The sequence below is a fragment of the Microcaecilia unicolor genome, chromosome 8 (assembly GCF_901765095.1).
Source record: "Microcaecilia unicolor chromosome 8, aMicUni1.1, whole genome shotgun sequence".
NCBI classification, from domain to species: domain Eukaryota; kingdom Metazoa; phylum Chordata; class Amphibia; order Gymnophiona; family Siphonopidae; genus Microcaecilia; species Microcaecilia unicolor.
In genome coordinates this window covers 13,759,016-13,778,438 of record NC_044038.1, presented here as the reverse complement: position 1 = coordinate 13,778,438, position 19,423 = coordinate 13,759,016, and the positions used below count along the sequence as shown (strand labels likewise).

The 19,423-nt window shown below is 43.4% G+C and overlaps 1 protein-coding gene across 2 annotated transcripts in view; it reads left to right on the top strand.

The window, feature by feature from the left end:
• LOC115476721 (cytochrome P450 3A29-like) overlaps positions 1-19,423 on the top strand; it is a 50,134-nt gene that overhangs the window by 15,654 nt on the left and 15,057 nt on the right. For both annotated transcript variants that reach the window (XM_030213271.1, XM_030213272.1), the window contains exons 2-8: positions 1,218-1,311; positions 3,625-3,677; positions 6,812-6,911; positions 8,588-8,701; positions 11,795-11,883; positions 17,092-17,240; positions 17,509-17,636. In XM_030213271.1, coding sequence (XP_030069131.1) covers positions 1,218-1,311; positions 3,625-3,677; positions 6,812-6,911; positions 8,588-8,701; positions 11,795-11,883; positions 17,092-17,240; positions 17,509-17,636 — 727 coding nt within the window. The remainder of the gene's footprint in view (positions 1-1,217; positions 1,312-3,624; positions 3,678-6,811; positions 6,912-8,587; positions 8,702-11,794; positions 11,884-17,091; positions 17,241-17,508; positions 17,637-19,423) is intronic.

The window sequence follows — 19,423 nt, the reverse complement described above, 5'->3', positions numbered from 1 at the left end:
AAATTGGAGTAGGTGAAACTGTATTAAAGTGGTTCAAGGAAAGATTGTAAGATATCAACAGAATGGACCGTAAACTGCGGTGACCTGAAAGGGTTCACCTTCTTTATTTAACATCTATTTAAGAATGATGGGTAATGAGTTGTCTAAGTTTGGCAGTTTGGTATATTCATATGCTGATGACAGTGGCGTACCGAGGGCGGGGCAGTGGGAGCAGTCCACCTGGGTGCACGTCGCTGGAGGGGTGCAGAAAGCAGCTGCACAGCTGTCGGCTCCGCTGGTTCCCTGCACGTTCTACCCCGGAACAGGTTGCTTCCTGTTCCTGGGCAGAGGGAGCAGGAAACCAGCGGAACTGATGGCTGCTCCCAGCAGGTAAGAATGCACCCGGAGGGGGGTGTTGATGCGCCGGGGGGGGGGGGGGGTGTTGTGCTGCACTCGGGAGGAGGGCAGACGCTGCTGCACCCGGTGGCGGGGGTGCGCAGCGGGTGGCCTAAAATGAACATGCAGCAAAATAAAAATTGGTGCGCATCCATTTTGGGTCTGAGACCTTACAGCCAGCCATTGACTTAGCGGTAAGGTCTCACAAGTTAACCGGGCAGTAATGAACTATGTGCATAAAATGCCACTCGGCGTGCATAGCGGACGTGCGCCATTAATTAAAAATTATTTTTCAGATGCGCGTATCGGACACACACCAAAAATGAAATAACCGCAAGAGTTATGCGGTAGCCGGGCGGTAACTAATTGGCGTGCATTGGGTACGTGTAGATGCTTACGTGGCTTAGTAAAAAGGCCCCTAAATCTCTCTACGGTGAGTGTTCTGAAAAGCTGATTTACTATTTAGATCTCCCTCCTTTCTTTACATCAGCGCAACCTGGTCATTGTTTGAAATTTAATAATCCTACTTTTAAGGGCATCTTTAAAAAAAATCAATGTTACAATCATCTTTCTTATACCAGGGTGTAAAATTATGCCTTACTATACTTTTAGAAGAATATTAAAAACATGGCTGTTTAGTAAGATGGATTAAGGTCAATGAGATTATGACATCTGCAGGGCTAACTATATAAGATCTCATTTGATAAGATTTATAGTTTTTCCCTGACTGGAGGAATTAATATTGTTATCCGCTTAGAATCTTTGTAGAAAATTAGCGGCATATAAAACCATGTATAGTATATTATTTCATGCTCGCATTCTTTCATTGTTTTCTAACCCAGATACGGGACTTGGCCATATGGGATCTTTAAGAAGCTGGGGATACCTGGACCCAAGCCCATTCCATTCTTTGGGACATTTCTTGAATACAGAAAGGTGAGTATTAGAATATTTTCGTGTTGTTAACCTAATGTTTTCTTACTGACATTAGCCTGCACTGTACAACACTTTATGCAGGAAGGATTCAGGAACTAAGCCTTTGGGATGGAAAGAAGATGAAGCCTGCATTCTCTGTTTTATTTCCTTTGATTTACAGTGTATTAAAACTTTATATACTGCCTGGCAACCAGTGAGCATGGAAGTTTATGGAATGACTAAAAGCAAACACATAAATTTAAAACAGGAAGGAACTCCGTTTAAATAAAAAAGACCTAAACAAAGTCAAACATACAACAATACACCAAAAAAACCCCATAAAATAAAAAAAAAACAACACATAGATAATATCCCACATTGTCTGGAAGATTGAATGCTTGAGAAAAAAAAAGTATGCTTTTAATAGGTTTTAAAAAAATGTATTTATTTATTTATTTGTTTATGACATTTTTTTATTATTATTAACATTTGTATAGTGCTACCAGACGCACGCAGCACTGAACACTTGACACAGAGAGACAGTCCCTGCTGAATAGAGCTTACAATCTAAAAATACAGGCAGACAAGACAATTAAGGGCGAGGGAAGTACTGGGTGAGAAGGAACAAGGGGAGGCAATTGAGTAGTGGCTAGAAGCCTAAAGCAGTGGTGAAAAGGTGGGTTTTCAGCATAGATTTGAAAACAGGTAGAGATGGAGCTAGGCGTATAGGTCCAGGAAGTCTATTCCAGGCATAAGGTGCAGCGAGGGAAAAGGAACGAAGTCTGGAGTTAGCAGTAGAGGAGAAGGGGAATGACAAGAGAGATTTGTCTGGTGAGCGGAGTTCACGGGGAGGAATGTAGGGAGAGATGAGAGTAGAGAGGCAATGGGGGGGCTGCAGAATGGATGCATTTAAAGGTCAGTAGGAGAAGTTTGAACTGTATGTGGAAGCGGACAGGGAGCCAGTGACATTTATATCTGGAACAGATACGGGAAGGCTATCGGGCCAGCAATCACCCACCCTTGTTTTTACCCAACTCACCCTTGTGGAGGATCATCCAGCAATAATACACTTACACAATTAGACAGACAAATACTGCTAGACAGGGCTTGCGCAGAAAAACAAAAGGATACTCTGAGGTCCTTTTACTAAACCATGGTAGGCTGTACACACATGCAGCGTGTGCCAAGGTGAGACTATTGCTAGGCCACAGCGCCCTCCTGGTGGTCATTTCAGACTTGGTGTGCGCCCATAATACCTGGATGAATTATTTATTTCCTCCTATGCGCAGCAGTTCTGGTGGTAATCGGCAGTTGGCGCTCGTCAACCGGTCACCGCACATGTAGCATGTGAGCCTTTACCGCTAGATCAGTGGGTGGCATTAAGGGCTCAGGCCGGTTTTGGGCACGCACTAGTTTCATTTTTACTGTTTGCCCTTTTCCTGTCCCATTAAAAAAAACAAAACCTTTTTGGTACATGCAGGAAAAAATGCCCTGGCATGCACCCAATACAAGCGTCTACACCACCACAGGCCAGTTTTGGGGGTTTGGGGGCTCAGCACACATTTCTGAAGTCCACTGCAGTTCCCCCTAGGGTGCCCGGTTGGTGTCCTGGCATGTGAGGGGGACCAGTGCACTACGAATGCTGGCTCCTCCCACGACCAAATGGCTTGGATTTGATCGTTTTTTAGATGGGCGTCCTCGGTTTCCATTATCGCCGAAAACAGGAGACGACCATCTCTAAGGTCGACCTAAATGTTGAGATTTGGGCGTCCTTGACTGTGTTATCGAAACGAAAGATGGACGCCCATCTTGTTTCGATAATAGTGGTTTCCCCGCCCCTTCGCCGGGACGTTTTTAGAGATGGGCGCCCTTAGAGACAGTCGTTCCTGTTCGATTATGCCCCATCCACGTGTCTCATTTTGAAGTTATTACGGGGTGGGGTGGGGGGAGTCACTGAAAAGCATCTGACATCCTAGGTGGGCTCTCTCTATTCCTCTATACAGAGAGGTCATATTGTCTTCCATCAATCAGTCACAGCTGTCTTAGTTCCGGTACTTTGCTGTTATTCTAGGGTGATTAGACCATTCTCTGAGTAGTAAATTCACTTGCCCCTTCTCCTGGCAGAGTCTCTGCCCTCACTAACCACAGAAGTGAATTTCAAAGTCTCTTCCATACACAGAACACGCTTATTCTAGAAATATAAAATAACCATTGTGAGGGCCCAGAAATCTGAAAGAACGTTCAGAAGGAAGGCCATTGTTCAAACTCCTCACTCAAAATTGAAAGAGAGAATTTGGATTTGAAACCTAAAAGCTTTTTATAATTCTTTTTCAGGGTCGACTGCATTTCGACATGATGTGTTCCAAGAAATATGGAAAGATTTGGGGGTGAGTTCTGAAAAAAAAAAAAAAAATTAAGTGCTTGACGGCAACCCCAAGTGGAGGAGTGGCCTAGTGGTTAGGGTGGTGGACTCTGGTCCTGGGGAACTGAGTTCGATTCCCACTTCAGGCACAGACAGCTCCTTGTGACTCTGGGCAAGTCACTTAACCCTCCATTGCCCCATGTAAGCCGCTTTGAGCCTGCCATGAGTGGGAAAGCGCAGGGTACAAATGTAACAAAAATAAAATAGATGCTATTGGAAATTCTACATGGAATGTTGCTACTATTGGAGATCCTACATGGAATGTTGCTACTATTTGAGGCTCTGTTGCTACTATTTGAGATTCTACATGGAATGTTGCTACTCTGAGATTCTACATGGAATGTTGCTATTCCACTAGCAACATTCCATGTAGAAGGCTGCGCAGGCTTCTGTTTCTGTGAGTCTCACGTCCGGACGTCAGACTCACAGAAGCAGAAGTCTGCGCGGCCACATTGGTGATCTGCAAGGGCCGACTTCTACATGGAATGTTGCTAGTGGAATAGCAACATTCCATGTAGAATGTCAAATAGTAGCAACAGTGGGGGTGTTGGACTTTGCTCCTGGGGAACTGAGTTCGATTCCCACTTCAGGCACAGGCAGCTCCTTGTGACTCTGGGCAAGTCACTTAACCCTCCATTGCCACATTGAGCCTGCCATGAGTGGGAAAGTGCAGGGTACAAATGTAACAACAACAAAAAAAATTGTAGTTGCAGAGTGACAGAAGAATTGAGAAATTCTGACTGGCTGTGAGAAGCAGTTGTAAAATCAATGTTTAACTTATGATAAAGAACAAAAATCGTGTGAGTTTTTTTTTTTTCAAACTGTTCAAAGTCTCAGTCCCTGTTTTATTTCCTGCTTTTTCTTGTTCTTTTCCATCTCATCATTCCATCCGTCTGGAGCTCATTACTTCTTTCATTTTTATTAAAGTTTACAGTATTATTCCATTAGCACTTGTGGTTCAAAAACCTGTTGCTTGGCATTATAGAAAGGACATAGAAATTGGATCTGAGAAGTCCAGATCAGCACGTCTCAAGTTCTGCCAGTGTGTTAGAACAGGATCTGCTGAGTAAAACATGGAGAAATGGACATTTAAGCACTGGTTACATCTATTTTAATTCTGTATAATAACCCAGAGCTAATAGAGTATCACACTGTTTTCATTAACTCATCAACTAAATTGATCTCTATTCAAATAACATTTAACGTGGTGCAATCTGATTTGAAGGAGGAAAAGCCATAGGATACTCCTTATCAACAAAGGAGTATCCTATCATTATTTGAGGCTTTTCCTCCTTCAAATGAGATTGCACCACGTTAGATGTTACATCTATTTTAAAGCATAAAATATGAACGGGTCAACATGGACACGTGTATCATTTAGGGGTCCATTTACTAAGGTGCACTGAAAAATGGCCTGCGGTAATGTAGATGCGTGTTTTTGGCGCACGCAGAATCATTTTTCAGTGCACCTGCAAAAAATGCCTTTTTTAAATTTTTGCCGAACATGGACTTGCGGCAAAATGAAAATTGCCACACGTCCATTTTGGGTCTGAGACCTTACCGCCTGCCGTTGACCTACCTGTAAAGTCTCACATGGTAACCGTGCGGTAATGACCTACGCATGCCAAATGCCACTTGGCGCGCATCCGAAAATAAAAATTATTTTCGGACACGCGTATTGGATGTTCGCCAAAAATGAAATTACCGCAAGAACCATGCGGTAGCCGGGTAGTAACTACGAATAGCTTGCGTTGGGCGCACGTAGACGTTTATGAGGCTTAGTGAAAGGGCCCCTTATTTTCCTCAAAGTTGTCACAGAGAGCTTTATGCCTTTCCAGTTTCACTTTCAGGAGACACGTAAACCACCGAGGGATTAAGGGGTGACCTCCTCTAATCCCTTCAGTGGAGCGTTGCTCAGTGGGAGCATTTCTCTGGAAAGCAAATGTCCTGAGTAGTGGCTATAAATCTCACCATCAATATTTTTGGACATGGGGGAATATACATTTATTTTTTAGCACCCCCCCCCCAGTCCCACCTAAAATACACCCAGACCACATCCCCTTGCCATATGTACATTTTCAAATTTGAGATGTCGTATAACAGAGAGAGGGAGCGAAGCACAAAAAAAGCCAAGAAACAAAAAGCACCAAGGGCCTTCAGAAAATGGGATAAAGTCTTTAATTGTAAGCGTTGATGATGCAATACTTAAATGGACACGACACGGTCTGTGTTTCAGTGCTTAGCGCCTACCAAGGGCCTTCAAACAAATGGGATGAAGTCTTTAATTGTAAACGTTGAGGATGCAATACTTAAATGGACCCGACACGGTCTGTGTTTCAGTGCTTAGCGCCTACCAAGGGCCTTCAAACAAATGGGATAAAGTCTTTAATTGTAAGCGTTGATGATGCAATACTTAAATGGACCCGACACGGTCTGTGTTTCAGTGCTTAGCGCCTACCAAGGGCCTTCAAACAAATGGGATAAAGTCTTTAATTGTAAACGTTGATGATGCAATACTTAAATGGACCTGACACGGTCCGTGTTTTGGCGCCCAGCGCCTACCAAGGGCCTTCAAACAAATGGGATGAAGTCTTTAATTGTAAACGTTGATGATGCAATACTTAAATGGACCCGACACGATCCGTGTTTCGGCGCCCAGAGCCTACCAAGGGCCTTCAAACAAATGGGACAAAGTCTTTAATTGTAAACGTTGATGATGTAATACTTAAATGGACCCGACACGGTCCGTGTTTCGGCGCCCAGCGCCTACCAAGGGCCTTCAAACAATCCTGAAAACCTGACTGGCTGAGATGCCTCCAGGATCAGGTTTGTTAACCGCTACACTAGGCTATTCTTCCACTGGTGGTCTGTTCTTTGCCTCTTATTGCATTTATTGGCCAGTTATAGACATGGTGGCCTTCGCATATTATAAGGAAGGAAGAAGTAGGGGGTTTTGAACCCACAGCCGTCTGTAGTGTGCTTTCTGGATCTGAACTCTTTATAGTTTGGTGAGGGGGATGCTCTTTGCCGTTAGGGTTCATGTACTGTCCTTGTTTTTTGAGGCATAAGTTAACAGTATTATCACTGTCTCTACTGTAGGATTTATGATGGGAGAAAGCCAGTTCTCGTAGTATCGGATCCTGCCATTGTTAAAACTATCCTAGTGAAAGAGTGTTACACTCTCTTCACCAACCGATGGGTATGTGTTTGTTCTGATGCCATGCTGTGCCCAGCAGTGCCAGTCACAGTGTGCAAAATGCCCTATGCCAGCTGCAAAAAACTTCTTTATCTTTGAGAAAAATATTGTCTGATTATAAATTTAGTATTTTAGTTGACAGTAATTCACCCTTTTAATATGCTGCGATTTTTATTTATTGGGGTGGGGGCTGATTTTCAAACTGTTCACACTGGTGCAAAGTTTGCATGTACTGTACTTTGTACCCTGGTTTTTGCCCCAGTTTTGAAAGGGAAAGTGTTTCATGTGCTTTCACCTCACAAGGGTCAAGGGTACGTGAGTGCGCCATAGTAAAAGGGGGCCTAAGATTCAGCCCAGATAGCCGGCTTCTTGCTGAATATTAGCGCTTTGTCAGCTAAGTACCATTTTACTGGACAGGTGCCATTTCTGGCCGGTTAAATGGTTTTTAATATTGGGGGGGGGGGGGGGGGGGGAGACTTTATCTGAATTCAAGCAAACTTGGGACAAATACATAGGATCTCTAAGGGAGTGATAGGAAGAGTAGATGGCATGGATGGGCAGACTGGATAGGCCATATGGTCTTTATCTGCCTTCCTTTTCCTATGTTGCTCTGTATGTAAAACTAGTAAAACATGCCTGTTTCTGACACAAATGAAACGGGCGCTAGCAAGGTTATCCTCCGAGTTCTAGCTTGGCCCCCTCCCTCCCCCCCTCTCTCCTCTGAGTTCCAGGCTCCCCTCTCCTCTGAGTTCGAGGCCCCCCTCTCCTCTGAGTTCCATGCCCCCACCCTCCCTCCCTCTCCTCCGTTCCATGCCCCCCTCCCTCCCTCCTTCTCCTCCGAGTTCCATGCCCCCCTCCCCTCCGAGTTCCATGCCCCCCTCTCCTCTGAGTTCCAGACCCCCGTGCCTCCCTCCCTCTCTCTCTCCCCTCCAAGTAGCGGCCCAACCTGCATTGCCTGCCCTCTTCTCCCAGTCCTCCGCCTGCCCCTCGCCTTCCTGCGTGCTCCCCAGAATTTAAAAGTTCTTACCTCAGGGTCCGGCGGCAGCAGTGAAAGGCGAGCAGGCACGGTGTTTCAGCCTGCCTTCCCTTCTGTCTCAGCTCTGCCTCTGGTCCCGCCCTCATTTCCTGTTTCCGGAGGGGAAAGTGAGAGAGGGAGGGAGCCGCGGGGGTCTGGAACTCGGAGGAGAGGGGGGCATGGAACTCGGAAGGGAGGGAGGGGGGGCTGGAACTCAGAGGAGAGGGGCCTGGAACTCGGAGGACAGGGGGGGTAGGAAAGGGGTGATTCTCCCGCAATTGTATCCTCACCTCCAACGTTCTGTAGCTGGCTTCCTTCTCACTGATCCGCCCTCTGATGTCGTCATGTTCAGACGCGAGGGCGGACCAATGGGAATTGTGTTACAAACCCAGGCATCCAGACGTAGAAAGTTGGAGGTGCAAATTATTATATAGGATGGGGATCTGCACCTCTCACTGCCTCAGGTTCCTGCTTAAATTGTAAGCTCTTTAGGGAAGGAGGATATTGTACCTGACTATTTACCACCACTGTACAGTCCACTAGTGCTATACAAATAAGAATTATTATTATTATTATTATCTTGACTTATATTATACATGGGGACAGTTTAACAGTGTAGTCAGCTAAATGTTGAACTAAGAAAAAAACTGTTGTTCTTTCACAGGACCGTTCCCTGGGTGGTCCCTTGGAATCTTCTCTTACACGTGCTAAGGATGAGCAGTGGAAGCGAATCCGCACTATACTTTCACCAACGTTCACCAGCGGACGGCTCAAAGAGGTAAAGGACACAAGTAGGTTAAGACCTTGGCTTGAAAGGACACTCTTGGATAGAATATAGTGCAGACAGGAGGAAAAAAATTGGTAAGGGGCAAGGAGGTTAGATTGAGAACAGGAGATGATGTGAGGCTACCTAGCCCAATGGGTTGAAGCCGGTAGGTGGAGACTGCCACCCCACTGGGTCACCGAAAGCAATAGCAAATGCTATTGAAAACAATAGCAAAAGATTATTAGAAAAAAGGGACTGCCCATGTGTGGACCATCTGTAAAAAGTCTAATACTCTTTGCTTATTTATTTATTTATTTATTTATTCGTTCTTGTATCCCACAGTTACCAAAAAACAAGTTTTGGTTCAATGTGGCTTACATTTATAGTTAGGAGAAGTTACAGTGCTACATTACAAATGCTCTTCGGACACTCAGCTTCTACAACCTTGTGTTATGCTGGTACAACCAATACCAAGTATCACAACAACCACTCAGAATTCACTTATCCAACATTAGAGCTTCAAACACATCAAAGTACATAAGCCCTATCTTAGATATGTCGCAACAAACTCAAAGGTGAATGAATTACCTGAGCCCATAAGCCAGGCCCCCTCCCTGCCCATCTTCAAAGCCTTGCTCAAAACCCACCTCTTCAGTGTCGCCTTCGGCACCTAACCATCATACCTCTATTCAGGAAACCTGGACTGTCCCTACGTGACATTTCGCCCTTTAGATTGTAAGCTCCTTGGAGCAGGGACTGTCCTTTATGTCAATTTATGTTAATCTGTACAGCGCTGCGTAACCCTAGTAGCGCTCTAGAAATGTTTAGTAGTAGTAGTATAAAGTACAGTGGAACAACAGTGGCATGTGTAATTAACCATAGAATTTCTTGAAAAGGCGGGTTTTTAGGTCTTTTCTGAACTGAAGATAGTTTGTGATGCTTTAAAAGGTTGAGGACAATGGAGACCTTACATTCAAGCCTTAACCTCACGTGCGCGAAGTTTAGTATTAAAGGGTTTATAGTTTGTTTTTTTTTCTTCTCTCTTTCCTCTTCTAGTTTTGGAGGTTACGTTAAGAACAAGTAGGCCATAGAGGCCAAGTGGGATAAATCCGGAATCCATGCACAGAAGTGGTGGAATGGGAGGTGATAAGAAACAAACACCTCTCACTTGATTATGAATATCAGCCTATGGGGTGGTGGCCTCGGCCAGATATGGGCGGAGGCTGCTTGTACAGTGGTATAGACCACATCGGAAGGCATGGTTACCTTGGAGAGACTGACCACACAATGTCAGCTTAAGTAATTTTTGAGAGATAAGGATTAAATGGTTGATCCAGAGTTTAAAAAACGCCTATATATTAGATTAGTGTAACAGTTTGTTCTAAGTTGTTAAAGTTCAATACAATAGGGGTGGGGAGGGGGGAGGGGAGGGGGGAAAGAAAAAACAAAGGGGGGGAGGGTATGGGGGAAATACGAAAAGAAAAGTTATTTGTTGATAGCAGAAGAGATAAATGTTGGTGAAACTGAATTGTTCCTAAAGTGACCAAATTCTGCGTGTATTAATTGTTATTTCTGACAATAAAAAAGACTGAAACACATAAAAGGTTGAGGACAAAAGATTTTTTTTTTACTTATTTTGACAGCTTTTTAATTTCTTTGAAAGTTTCCCATGTGTAAATATAAACATCATGAAATAAGAACTGAATATCACTAAAACAGCTTCAAAAATTATTGCAGCTGGTACAAACAACACTATAAAAGCTGGATTTTGTGCTCATTTTTCTACACTGTTCTATACAATACAGTAATACATGGCCAAATTTCAGTGAGGATATCCTGTTTACCGATGGGTTCATCTTAACTATTGTAATCTGCCTTGGGAAGCCTGGTGTTAAAAAGATTGGAAGTGAAATTAAACTCTCTTGTGATTGGGGCACATGGAATCACATCTTCACCTCACCTCTTTTGTACCAATGGATTATTCTGTTTTGAGCATGTTTCAGGGACAAGTGGTTTTCATAAGCCAAAATAATACAAATATTTCATGCAGATCTCTTTCTTGGGGGGAAAAGCAAGGTGACTGTGGTGCAGTGCAGTAGGTGCTGGGTGGGCCGGGGGCTGGGATGGAGGAGATTACTTGCGGTCATAGGAGCCGACTCTGTGGGTGCTGTGGGTGCTTGAGCACCCCCAATATTGAGAAAATTCCTTGCTTGCGGGAATGGATTTGATTCTCCAAGGGGATGGGTGGGGACGGGTAAGATTCCGTCAGGGATAGGTGGGGATCGGTTAGATTTCTGTCCCCCTGCAACTCAGAGCTAACCAAAATTTCATCTCCCTTAGTGTGACTGGTGGGGATCCCCAAGCCCTATCAGCTTAAGACTTCCTTCCCGCCGAAAGAACTTACATCTTGGGTGGCTGCAAGCACTGTTCCCCCCCCCCCCCCCTCCCCACCATATACTCAGTTTCACATATGTGCAAAACTGAACATACATGGAGGCCAGTGGCTCGGGGACAGTGCTGGCAGCCACCCAAGATGAGGAGATCTTTGGCTGGTGAAGCTTGGGGATCCCTAATCGCATTAACTTGGGGGGAGGGCACTGGGAGGGGACTGGGAAGGGAGATGGAAATTAAATTTGGGTTTTGCTTTAGTTTGGGGGGGGGGGGGGTGCACATGAAGTTTTTGGTCCATCCACTTTGGTCTGGCACCCATCTTAAACAGTTGTCTGGCTTCATTACTGCTTCCTGTCACTTTCTTAATCCACACATCCAAAAATGATAATGATGTTTCTGGTGTGAACGTTAAATCAGTGTCACAGCCACTTAAAAAACTGTTTTAACAATTCTTTCTTCCCTGTACAGATGAACAATTTATTATCTACAGTATAAATCCTACCCATAATTTAATGTAATTCCAATATTCTGATTTGCAGATGAATTTTTTTTTTCAAAATATCGGATGCCTAGGCATGCTATAGATAGGGCTAGCATGGCAACCATTGCAGTGGACCAGATTTGATGGAAATAATCTTATTAAAATTGAAAATAATTACGAGTTAAGATCAAAATCAATACTGGGAGTAAAAAATCCACTTCTTTTCCTTTCAGATGTTTCCTATTATGAAGCATTATGGAGATATCCTGGTGAAAAATGTCCAGAAGAAGGTGGAAAAGGAAGAACCTTTCGTCATGAAGGAGTGAGTTAGGTCTCTGAAAGTGATGAGTGGGGAGCAGGCTAGTTCAGATGGTACACAGGAGCAGATTGGGCTTACATAAGTACATAAGAATTGCCATACTGGGAAAGGCCAAAGGTCCATTAAGCCCAGCATCCTGTTTCCAACAGTGGCCAATCCAGGTCACTAATACCTGGCAAGATCCCAAAAAGGTACAAAACATTCTATACTACTTATCCCAGAAATAGTGGATTTTCCCCAGGTCCATTTAATAATAGTCTATGGACTTTTCCTTTAGGAAGCCGTCCAAACCTTTTTTAAAACTCCGCTAAGCTAACTGCCTTTACCACATTGTGTGGCAGCGAATTCCAGAGTTTAATTACATGTTGAGTGAAGAAAAATTTTCTCTGATTTGTTTTAAATGTACTACATTGTAGCTTCATCACATGCCCCCTAGTCCTAGTATTTTTGGAAAGCGTGAACAAACGCTTCACATCTACCCGTTCAACTCCACTCATTATTAAATAGATCTCTATCATATCTCCTATCAGCTGCCTTTTCTCCAAGCTGATCAGCCCTAGCCGCTTTAGCCTTTCCTCATAGGGAAGTCATCCCATCCCCTTTATCCTTTGTGTCGCCCTTCTGTGCACCTTTTCTAATTCCACTATATCTTTTTTGAGATGCGGCGACCAGAATTGAACACAATATTTGAGGTGTGGTCGCACCATGGAGCAATACAAAGGCATTATAACATCCTCATTTTTGTTCTTCATTCCTTTCCTAATTATACCTAACATTCTATTTGCTTTCTTAGCCACAGCAGCACACTGAGCAGAGAGTTTCAACATATCATCAACGTTGACACCTAGATCCCTTTCCTGGTCGGTGACTCCTAATGTGGAACTTTGCATTACGTAGCTATAGTTTGGGTTCCTCTTTCCCACATGCATCACTTTGCACTTGCTCACATTAAACGTCACCTGCCATTTAGATACCCAGTCTCCCAGTCTCATATGGTCCTCTTGTAATTTTTCACAATCCTTCCGCGATTTAACAACTTTGAATAACTTTATGTCATCAGCAAATTTAATTACCTCACTAGTTACTCCCATCTCTAAGTCATTTATAAATATGTTAAAAGCAGCAGTCCCAGCACAGACCCCTGGAGAACTCCACTAACTACCCTTCTCCATTGAGAATACTGACCATTTAACCCTACTCTCTGTTTTCTATCTTTTAACCAGTTTTTAATCCACAATAGGACACTACGTCCTATCCCATGATGCTCCGATTTCCTCTGGAGTCTTTCATGAGGTACTTTGTCAAATGCCTTCTGAAAATCTAGATACACAATATCAACTGGCTCACCTTTATCCACTTGTTTTTTCACCCCTTCAAAGAAATGTAGTAGATTGGTGAGGCAAGATTTCCCTTCACTAAATCCATGTTGACTTTGTCTCATTAATCCATGCTTTTGAATATGCTCTGTAATTTTGTTCTTTATAATAGTCTCTACCATTTTGCCCGGCATCGACATCAGACTCACCGGTCTATAATTTCCCGGATCTCCTCTGGAACCTTTTAAAAAAATCGGCATTACATTGACCACCCTCCAATCTTCCAGTACCACGCTTGATTTTAAGGATAAATTACATATTGCTAACAATAGCTCTGCAAGTTCATTTTTCAGTTCTATCAGTACTCTAGGATGAATACCATCCAGTCCAGGAGATTTGCTACTCTTCAGTTTGTAAAACTGCCCCATTACATCCTCCATGTTTACAGAGATTTCATTTAGTTTCTCCGACTCATCATCTTCGAATACCATTTCTGGCACCGGTATCCCACCCAAATCTTCCTCGGTGAAGACCGAAGCAAAGAATTCATTTAATCTCTCCGCTACGGCTTTGTCTTCCCCGATAGCCTCTTTTACTCCTCGGTCATCTAGCGATCCAACCGATTCTTCTGCCGGCTTCCTGCTTTTAATATTCCTAAAAAAAATTTTTACTATATGTTTTTGCCTCCAACGCAATCTTTTTTTCGAAGTCCCTCTTAGCCTTCCTTATCAGCACTTTGCATTTGACTTGACATTCCTTATGCTGTTTCTTATTATTTTCAGTCGGTTCCTTCCTCCATTTTCTGAAGGATTTTCTTTTAGCCCTAATAGCTTCCTTCACCTCACTTTTTAACCATGCCAGCTGTCGTTTGGTCTTCTATCCTCCTTTTTTAATACACGGAATATATTTGGCCTGGGCTTCCAGGATGGTGTTTTTGAACAGCATCTACGCCTGATGTAAATATTTGACCCTCTCAGCCGCTCTTCTAAGTTTTGTTTTTCACCGTTCTTCTCATTTTATCATAGTCTCCTTTTTAAAAGTTAAACGCTAACTTATTTGATTTCCTATGTATACTTACTTCAAAGCTAATATCAAATCTGATATATTATGATCACTGTCATCAAGCGGCCCCAGCACCATTACCTCCTGCACCAGATCATGCGCTCCACTAAGGACTAGGTCTAGAATGTTTCCTTCTCTCGTCGGCTCCTGTACCAGCTGCTCCAAAAAGCAGTCCTTGATTTCATCAAGGAATTTTACCTCCCTAGGGTGCCCCGATGTTAAATTTACCCAGTCAATATCGGGGTAATTAAAATCACCCATTATTATTGTGTTGCCCACTTTGTTTGCTTCCCTAATTTCCTTTAACATTTCTGCATCCGTCTGTTCATCCTGGCCAGGCGGACAGTAGTACACTCCTATCACTATCCTTTTCCCCTTTACACATGGAATTTCAATCCACAGTGATTCCAAGAAGTGTTTTGTTTCCTGCAGAATTTTCAATCTATTTGATTCAAGGCTCCCCTCCACCAATTCGATCCACCCTATCACTACGATATAATTTGTACCCCGGTATGACAGTGTCCCACTGGCTATCCTCCTTCCACCTGGTCTCAGAGATGCCTATTATATCTAATTTTCATTTAGTGCAATATATTCTAACTCTCCCATCTTATTTCTTAGGCTCCTGGCATTCGCATATAGACATTTCAAACTATGTTTGTTGTTCCTATTTACATCATGCTCAGTACTTGACAGTATTAATTTGCAATCTTTTGTCTGCTTTTTATTTTTATTTAAGGACACCTGATCTACTACGGTCTCTTTTACAACCTCACTATCAGGATACCCTGTTTTGGTGATATCTTTGAAAGATACCTTATCCCGAACCATGCGCCTTTGAGCGACTGTCGGCCTTCTCCCCGTTTCTAATTTAAAAGCTGCTCTATCTCCTTTTTAAATGCCGACGCCAGCAGCCTGGTCCTACCCTAGTTAAGGTGGAGCCCATCTTTTCGAAATAGGCTCCCCCTTCCCCAGAATGTTGCCCAGTTCCTAGCAAATCAAAAACCCTCCTCCCTGCACCATCGTCTCATCCACGCATTGAGACTCCGGAGCTCTGCCTGTCTTTTAGGCCCTGCGCGTGGAACGGGTAGCATTTCAGAAAATGCTACCCTAGAGGTTCTGGATGAACTTTCTACCTCCCCTCACTTCTCATATGATGCACCGGAAACAGAGCATTCGCTTGGGGAAGGCCTGCCACTTGTCAGCATAAGTGCTCCTCCCAACAGGACAAGGTTGAGGACCCTCACCAGCTCAAGTATGTGGGGGTCACAGGGGGACAAAGAGTGGTGGCAAATGTTGTGCCCCCCCCAAAAAAACAAATTTGAGATCTAGCTATACACTTGCTTCTGAATTGTATTGTATTAAAAACCTCCTGGGGAGGCCCTAACAGTCTTTGAACCTGCAGTGAATTATAACTTTTGCCTAGTAACTGCTTATATAGTGCTGGGTGTACAACTACAGTGTGTGCAAAGCAGTACAGGGTGTCTGTAATAGAAGTGAATTTTAAAGATTGTTTTTCAACTCTGCCTTGACCGGCAGTGCACTTGCTCATTAAAATGATTGATTGTGTGAAAATTATTTGAAATGTGGAAGAAGATAAGACACAGTTCTAATTAATTTGGTAACTAAAAGGAGAGGCGGAGCCTGTTTCGAGTTCAGACTGGCCACCTGGACTGAGAAACATGTGACCACATTCTCACAGTATGGCTTGTTTATCAAAACAGAGAAATTCTCAAGCATTAGGTAATTTTCTTTAGCTCTGAACATGAGTTCTAAGCCTAATAAAAAAAGGGGAGCCTCTTATAGTGAAACTGGAAGCTCATCTATGGATGGATGCATTGCATAGAACCAGAATCCTGGTCATGAGACTCCGGCTTCACTGAAAAAGGGGCTTCTCTCAGCTGATGTAAAAAGCCTGGATGATGTAAAGACCAGTGATGTATATATACATATGATGTATGTATAGTGTATGTATATTGCTTTTCCTGGTCTAGAAGCTCCTAGCATTGCTTGGATGTAGGGACCAGTGATGTAATGATTGTTTATAGGTATTGTTTCTTTTCAGTTATATGGCTTAATCATTGTATATTTTAGAACCTCTAATAAAAGTCTCACTTCATGTTCAAGTATACAGCGCTGCGTATGTCTAGTAGTGCTATAGAATGAATCCAAAAGAATCCACAGTAATTACTCTGTCAGTGAGGCAGGCTGTAAAACCAGGTCAGAACAGTGTCTCATCCCTGATTCATCAGCTGGAATATCAGCACTGAGCATGGAATATATATGTATATAGAGACGTCCATATATTTAGAGAGAGATGACTTTTCCCACCAATGGTTCCTTGCTGCTCCTTATCCAGATCTCTTTCTGATTCCTGATTGGGAGAATGTCAAAAGCATAGAAGACGAGACTTGAGGATATAAAGATGTAGACCCTAGAGCAGGGGGTCTCAACCCAGTCCTTGGGACACATCCAGCCAGTCAGGTTTTCAGGTTATCCACAATGAATATGCATGAGAGAAATTTGCAATCACTGTCTCCATTGTATGCAAATTTATCCCATGCATATTTATTGTGAATATTCTGAAAACTTGACTGGCTGGATGTTTCCCGAAGTCTGGGTTGAGAACCCCTGCCTTAGAGAAAAGGGGACATTTTATGTGCAAGTTATTATAACCCACCTAGAGTGGTAGGATAGAGTGGTCTAAAAATATTTGAAATAAATAAATATGATGCAGACCTATAAATACTTGGAAGATATATTAATGCACAAGAAAGTGTTGAAGACAGTTCCTGGAGAGAAGAGCGTCTTATTTCTCCTCTTTTTTCTTCAGCATCTTCGGGGCCTACAGCGCAGATGTGGTCACCAGCACCTCATTCAGTGTCAACGTGGACTCCATGAACAACCCCAATGACCCATTTGTCACCAACTTAAAGGAAGTCTTCAAATTCAGCTCCTTCAGTCCATTAATCATTATTACAGGTATGGCTGCGATCAGACCTTGGTTTATAAACAGAAATTAATGAGCGTTTTATTCGTGTCTGTAAATGCCTTACGATTTCATATGTTTTTCTGTTACCAGCAAGAAATTTAGATTGGCACGTTATAAATTTTAGTAAATAGATGTGTCCGCACCTGTATATTTGTACAAATTCACAGTTGCCATAGTTATTTGAGTCTTTACAATTTCTAGTTTCTCCAGGTCCAGTTTGAGGTCCATTATTAATGCATATTTTCTTTTAATCCACAGTTCTCTTTCCATTTCTCATTCCTGTTTTGACAAAAATGAAGTTCTCTTTTTTACCCAAGAAACTGGCAAATTTCTTTTTAAACGCAGTTACTAATATCAAGACCAAACGCTTACAGGAAGGTAATCCGGTGAGTCTGACCTACTCCCATTTCTGCTTTATGCTTAATTATGTTTATTGGTCAAATTAGTAGAAGCAGATACATCACACGCATATGGAAATACACAAATGACCAAACGTTTACCAACTCTGTCGAGTGTTTATGAGTGACTGAGGAGAGTCGCAATGATAAACATATTATACAAAGCAACTCTTCCCATTAGAGATACAGGATATGTCTTCCACACATAGTCATAGTAACATAGTAGATGACGGCAGAAAAAGACTTGCACGGTCCATCCAGTCTGCCCAACAAGATAAACTCATATGTGCTACTTTTTGTGTATACCTTACTTGATTAGTACCTGTCCTCTTCAGGGCACAGACTGTATAAATCTGCCCAGCACTATCCCCGCCTCCCAACGACACCTCCCAATCATCTCAGCTAAGCTCCTGAGGATCCTCTGAACCAGATTGGGGACATATTAAGAGAATATAGTTATTTATTTTGATTTTGCTCAGTGGTAGCTCAATGTGAGTTACATTCAGGTACTCTGGATATTTCTCTGTCCCAGGAGGGCTCACAATCTAAGTTTGTACCTGAGGCAATGGAGGGTTAAGTGACTCGCCCAAGATCACAAGGAGCAGCAGTGGGATTTGAACCGGCCACCTCTGGATTGCAAGACTGATGCTCTAACCACTAGGCCACTCCTCCACTCAGCAACATTCCATGTAGAATCTCAAACAGTAGCAATGTTCGATGTCCCATTGCACTAACCACTAGGCTACTCCTCCACTAGCAACATTCCATGTAGAAGCCTGCCCTTGCAGATCAGCCATGCGGCCACACATAGTAACATAGTAGATGACGGCAGAAAAGACCTGCATGGTCCATCCAGTCTGCCCAAGACAAACTCATATGTGTATACCTTACCTTGAATTTGTACCTGTCCTTTTCAGGGCACAGACCATATAAGTCTGCCCAGCAGTATTTCCCGCCTCCCAACCACCAGTCCCACCTCCCATCACCGGCTCTGGTACAGACCGTATAAGTCTGCCCTCCCCTATCCTCGCCTCCCAACCACCACCCCCTCTTCCCCCCACCTGCTCCGCCACCCAATTTCAGCTAAGCTTCTGAGGATCCATTCCTTCTGCACAGGATTCCTCTATGCATATCCCACGCATGTTTGAACTCCGTTACCGTTTTCATCTCCACCCCCTCCTGCGGGAGGGCATTCCAAGCGTCCACCACCCTCTCCGTGAAAAAATACTTCCTGACATCTTTCCTGAGTCTGCCCCCCTTCAATCTCATTTCATGTCCTCTCGTTCTACCGCCTTCCCATCTCCCTTGCAGATCAGCCATGCGGCTGCGCAGGCTTCTGTTTCTGTGAGTCTGACGTCCTGCACGTACGTGCAGGATGTCAGACTCACAGAAACAGAAGCCTGCGCGGCCACGTTGCTGATCTGCAAGGGCAGGCTTCTACATGGAATGTTGCTAGTGGAATAGCAACATTCCATATAGAATCTCAAATAGTAGCAACAGAATCTCAAATAGTAGCAACATTCCATGTAAAATCTCAGATAGTAGCAACAGAATCTCAAATAATTTATTTGGATTTTGCTCTCACCTTTTTCAGTAGCAGCTCAAGGTGAGTTATATTCAGGTACTCTGGATATTTCTCTGTCCCAGGAGGGCTCACAATCTAAGTTTGTACCTGAGGCAATGGAGGGTTAAGTGACTTGTCCAAGATCACGAGGAGCAGTAGTTGGATTTGAACCGGCCACCTCTGGATTGTAAGACTGGTGCTCTAACCACTA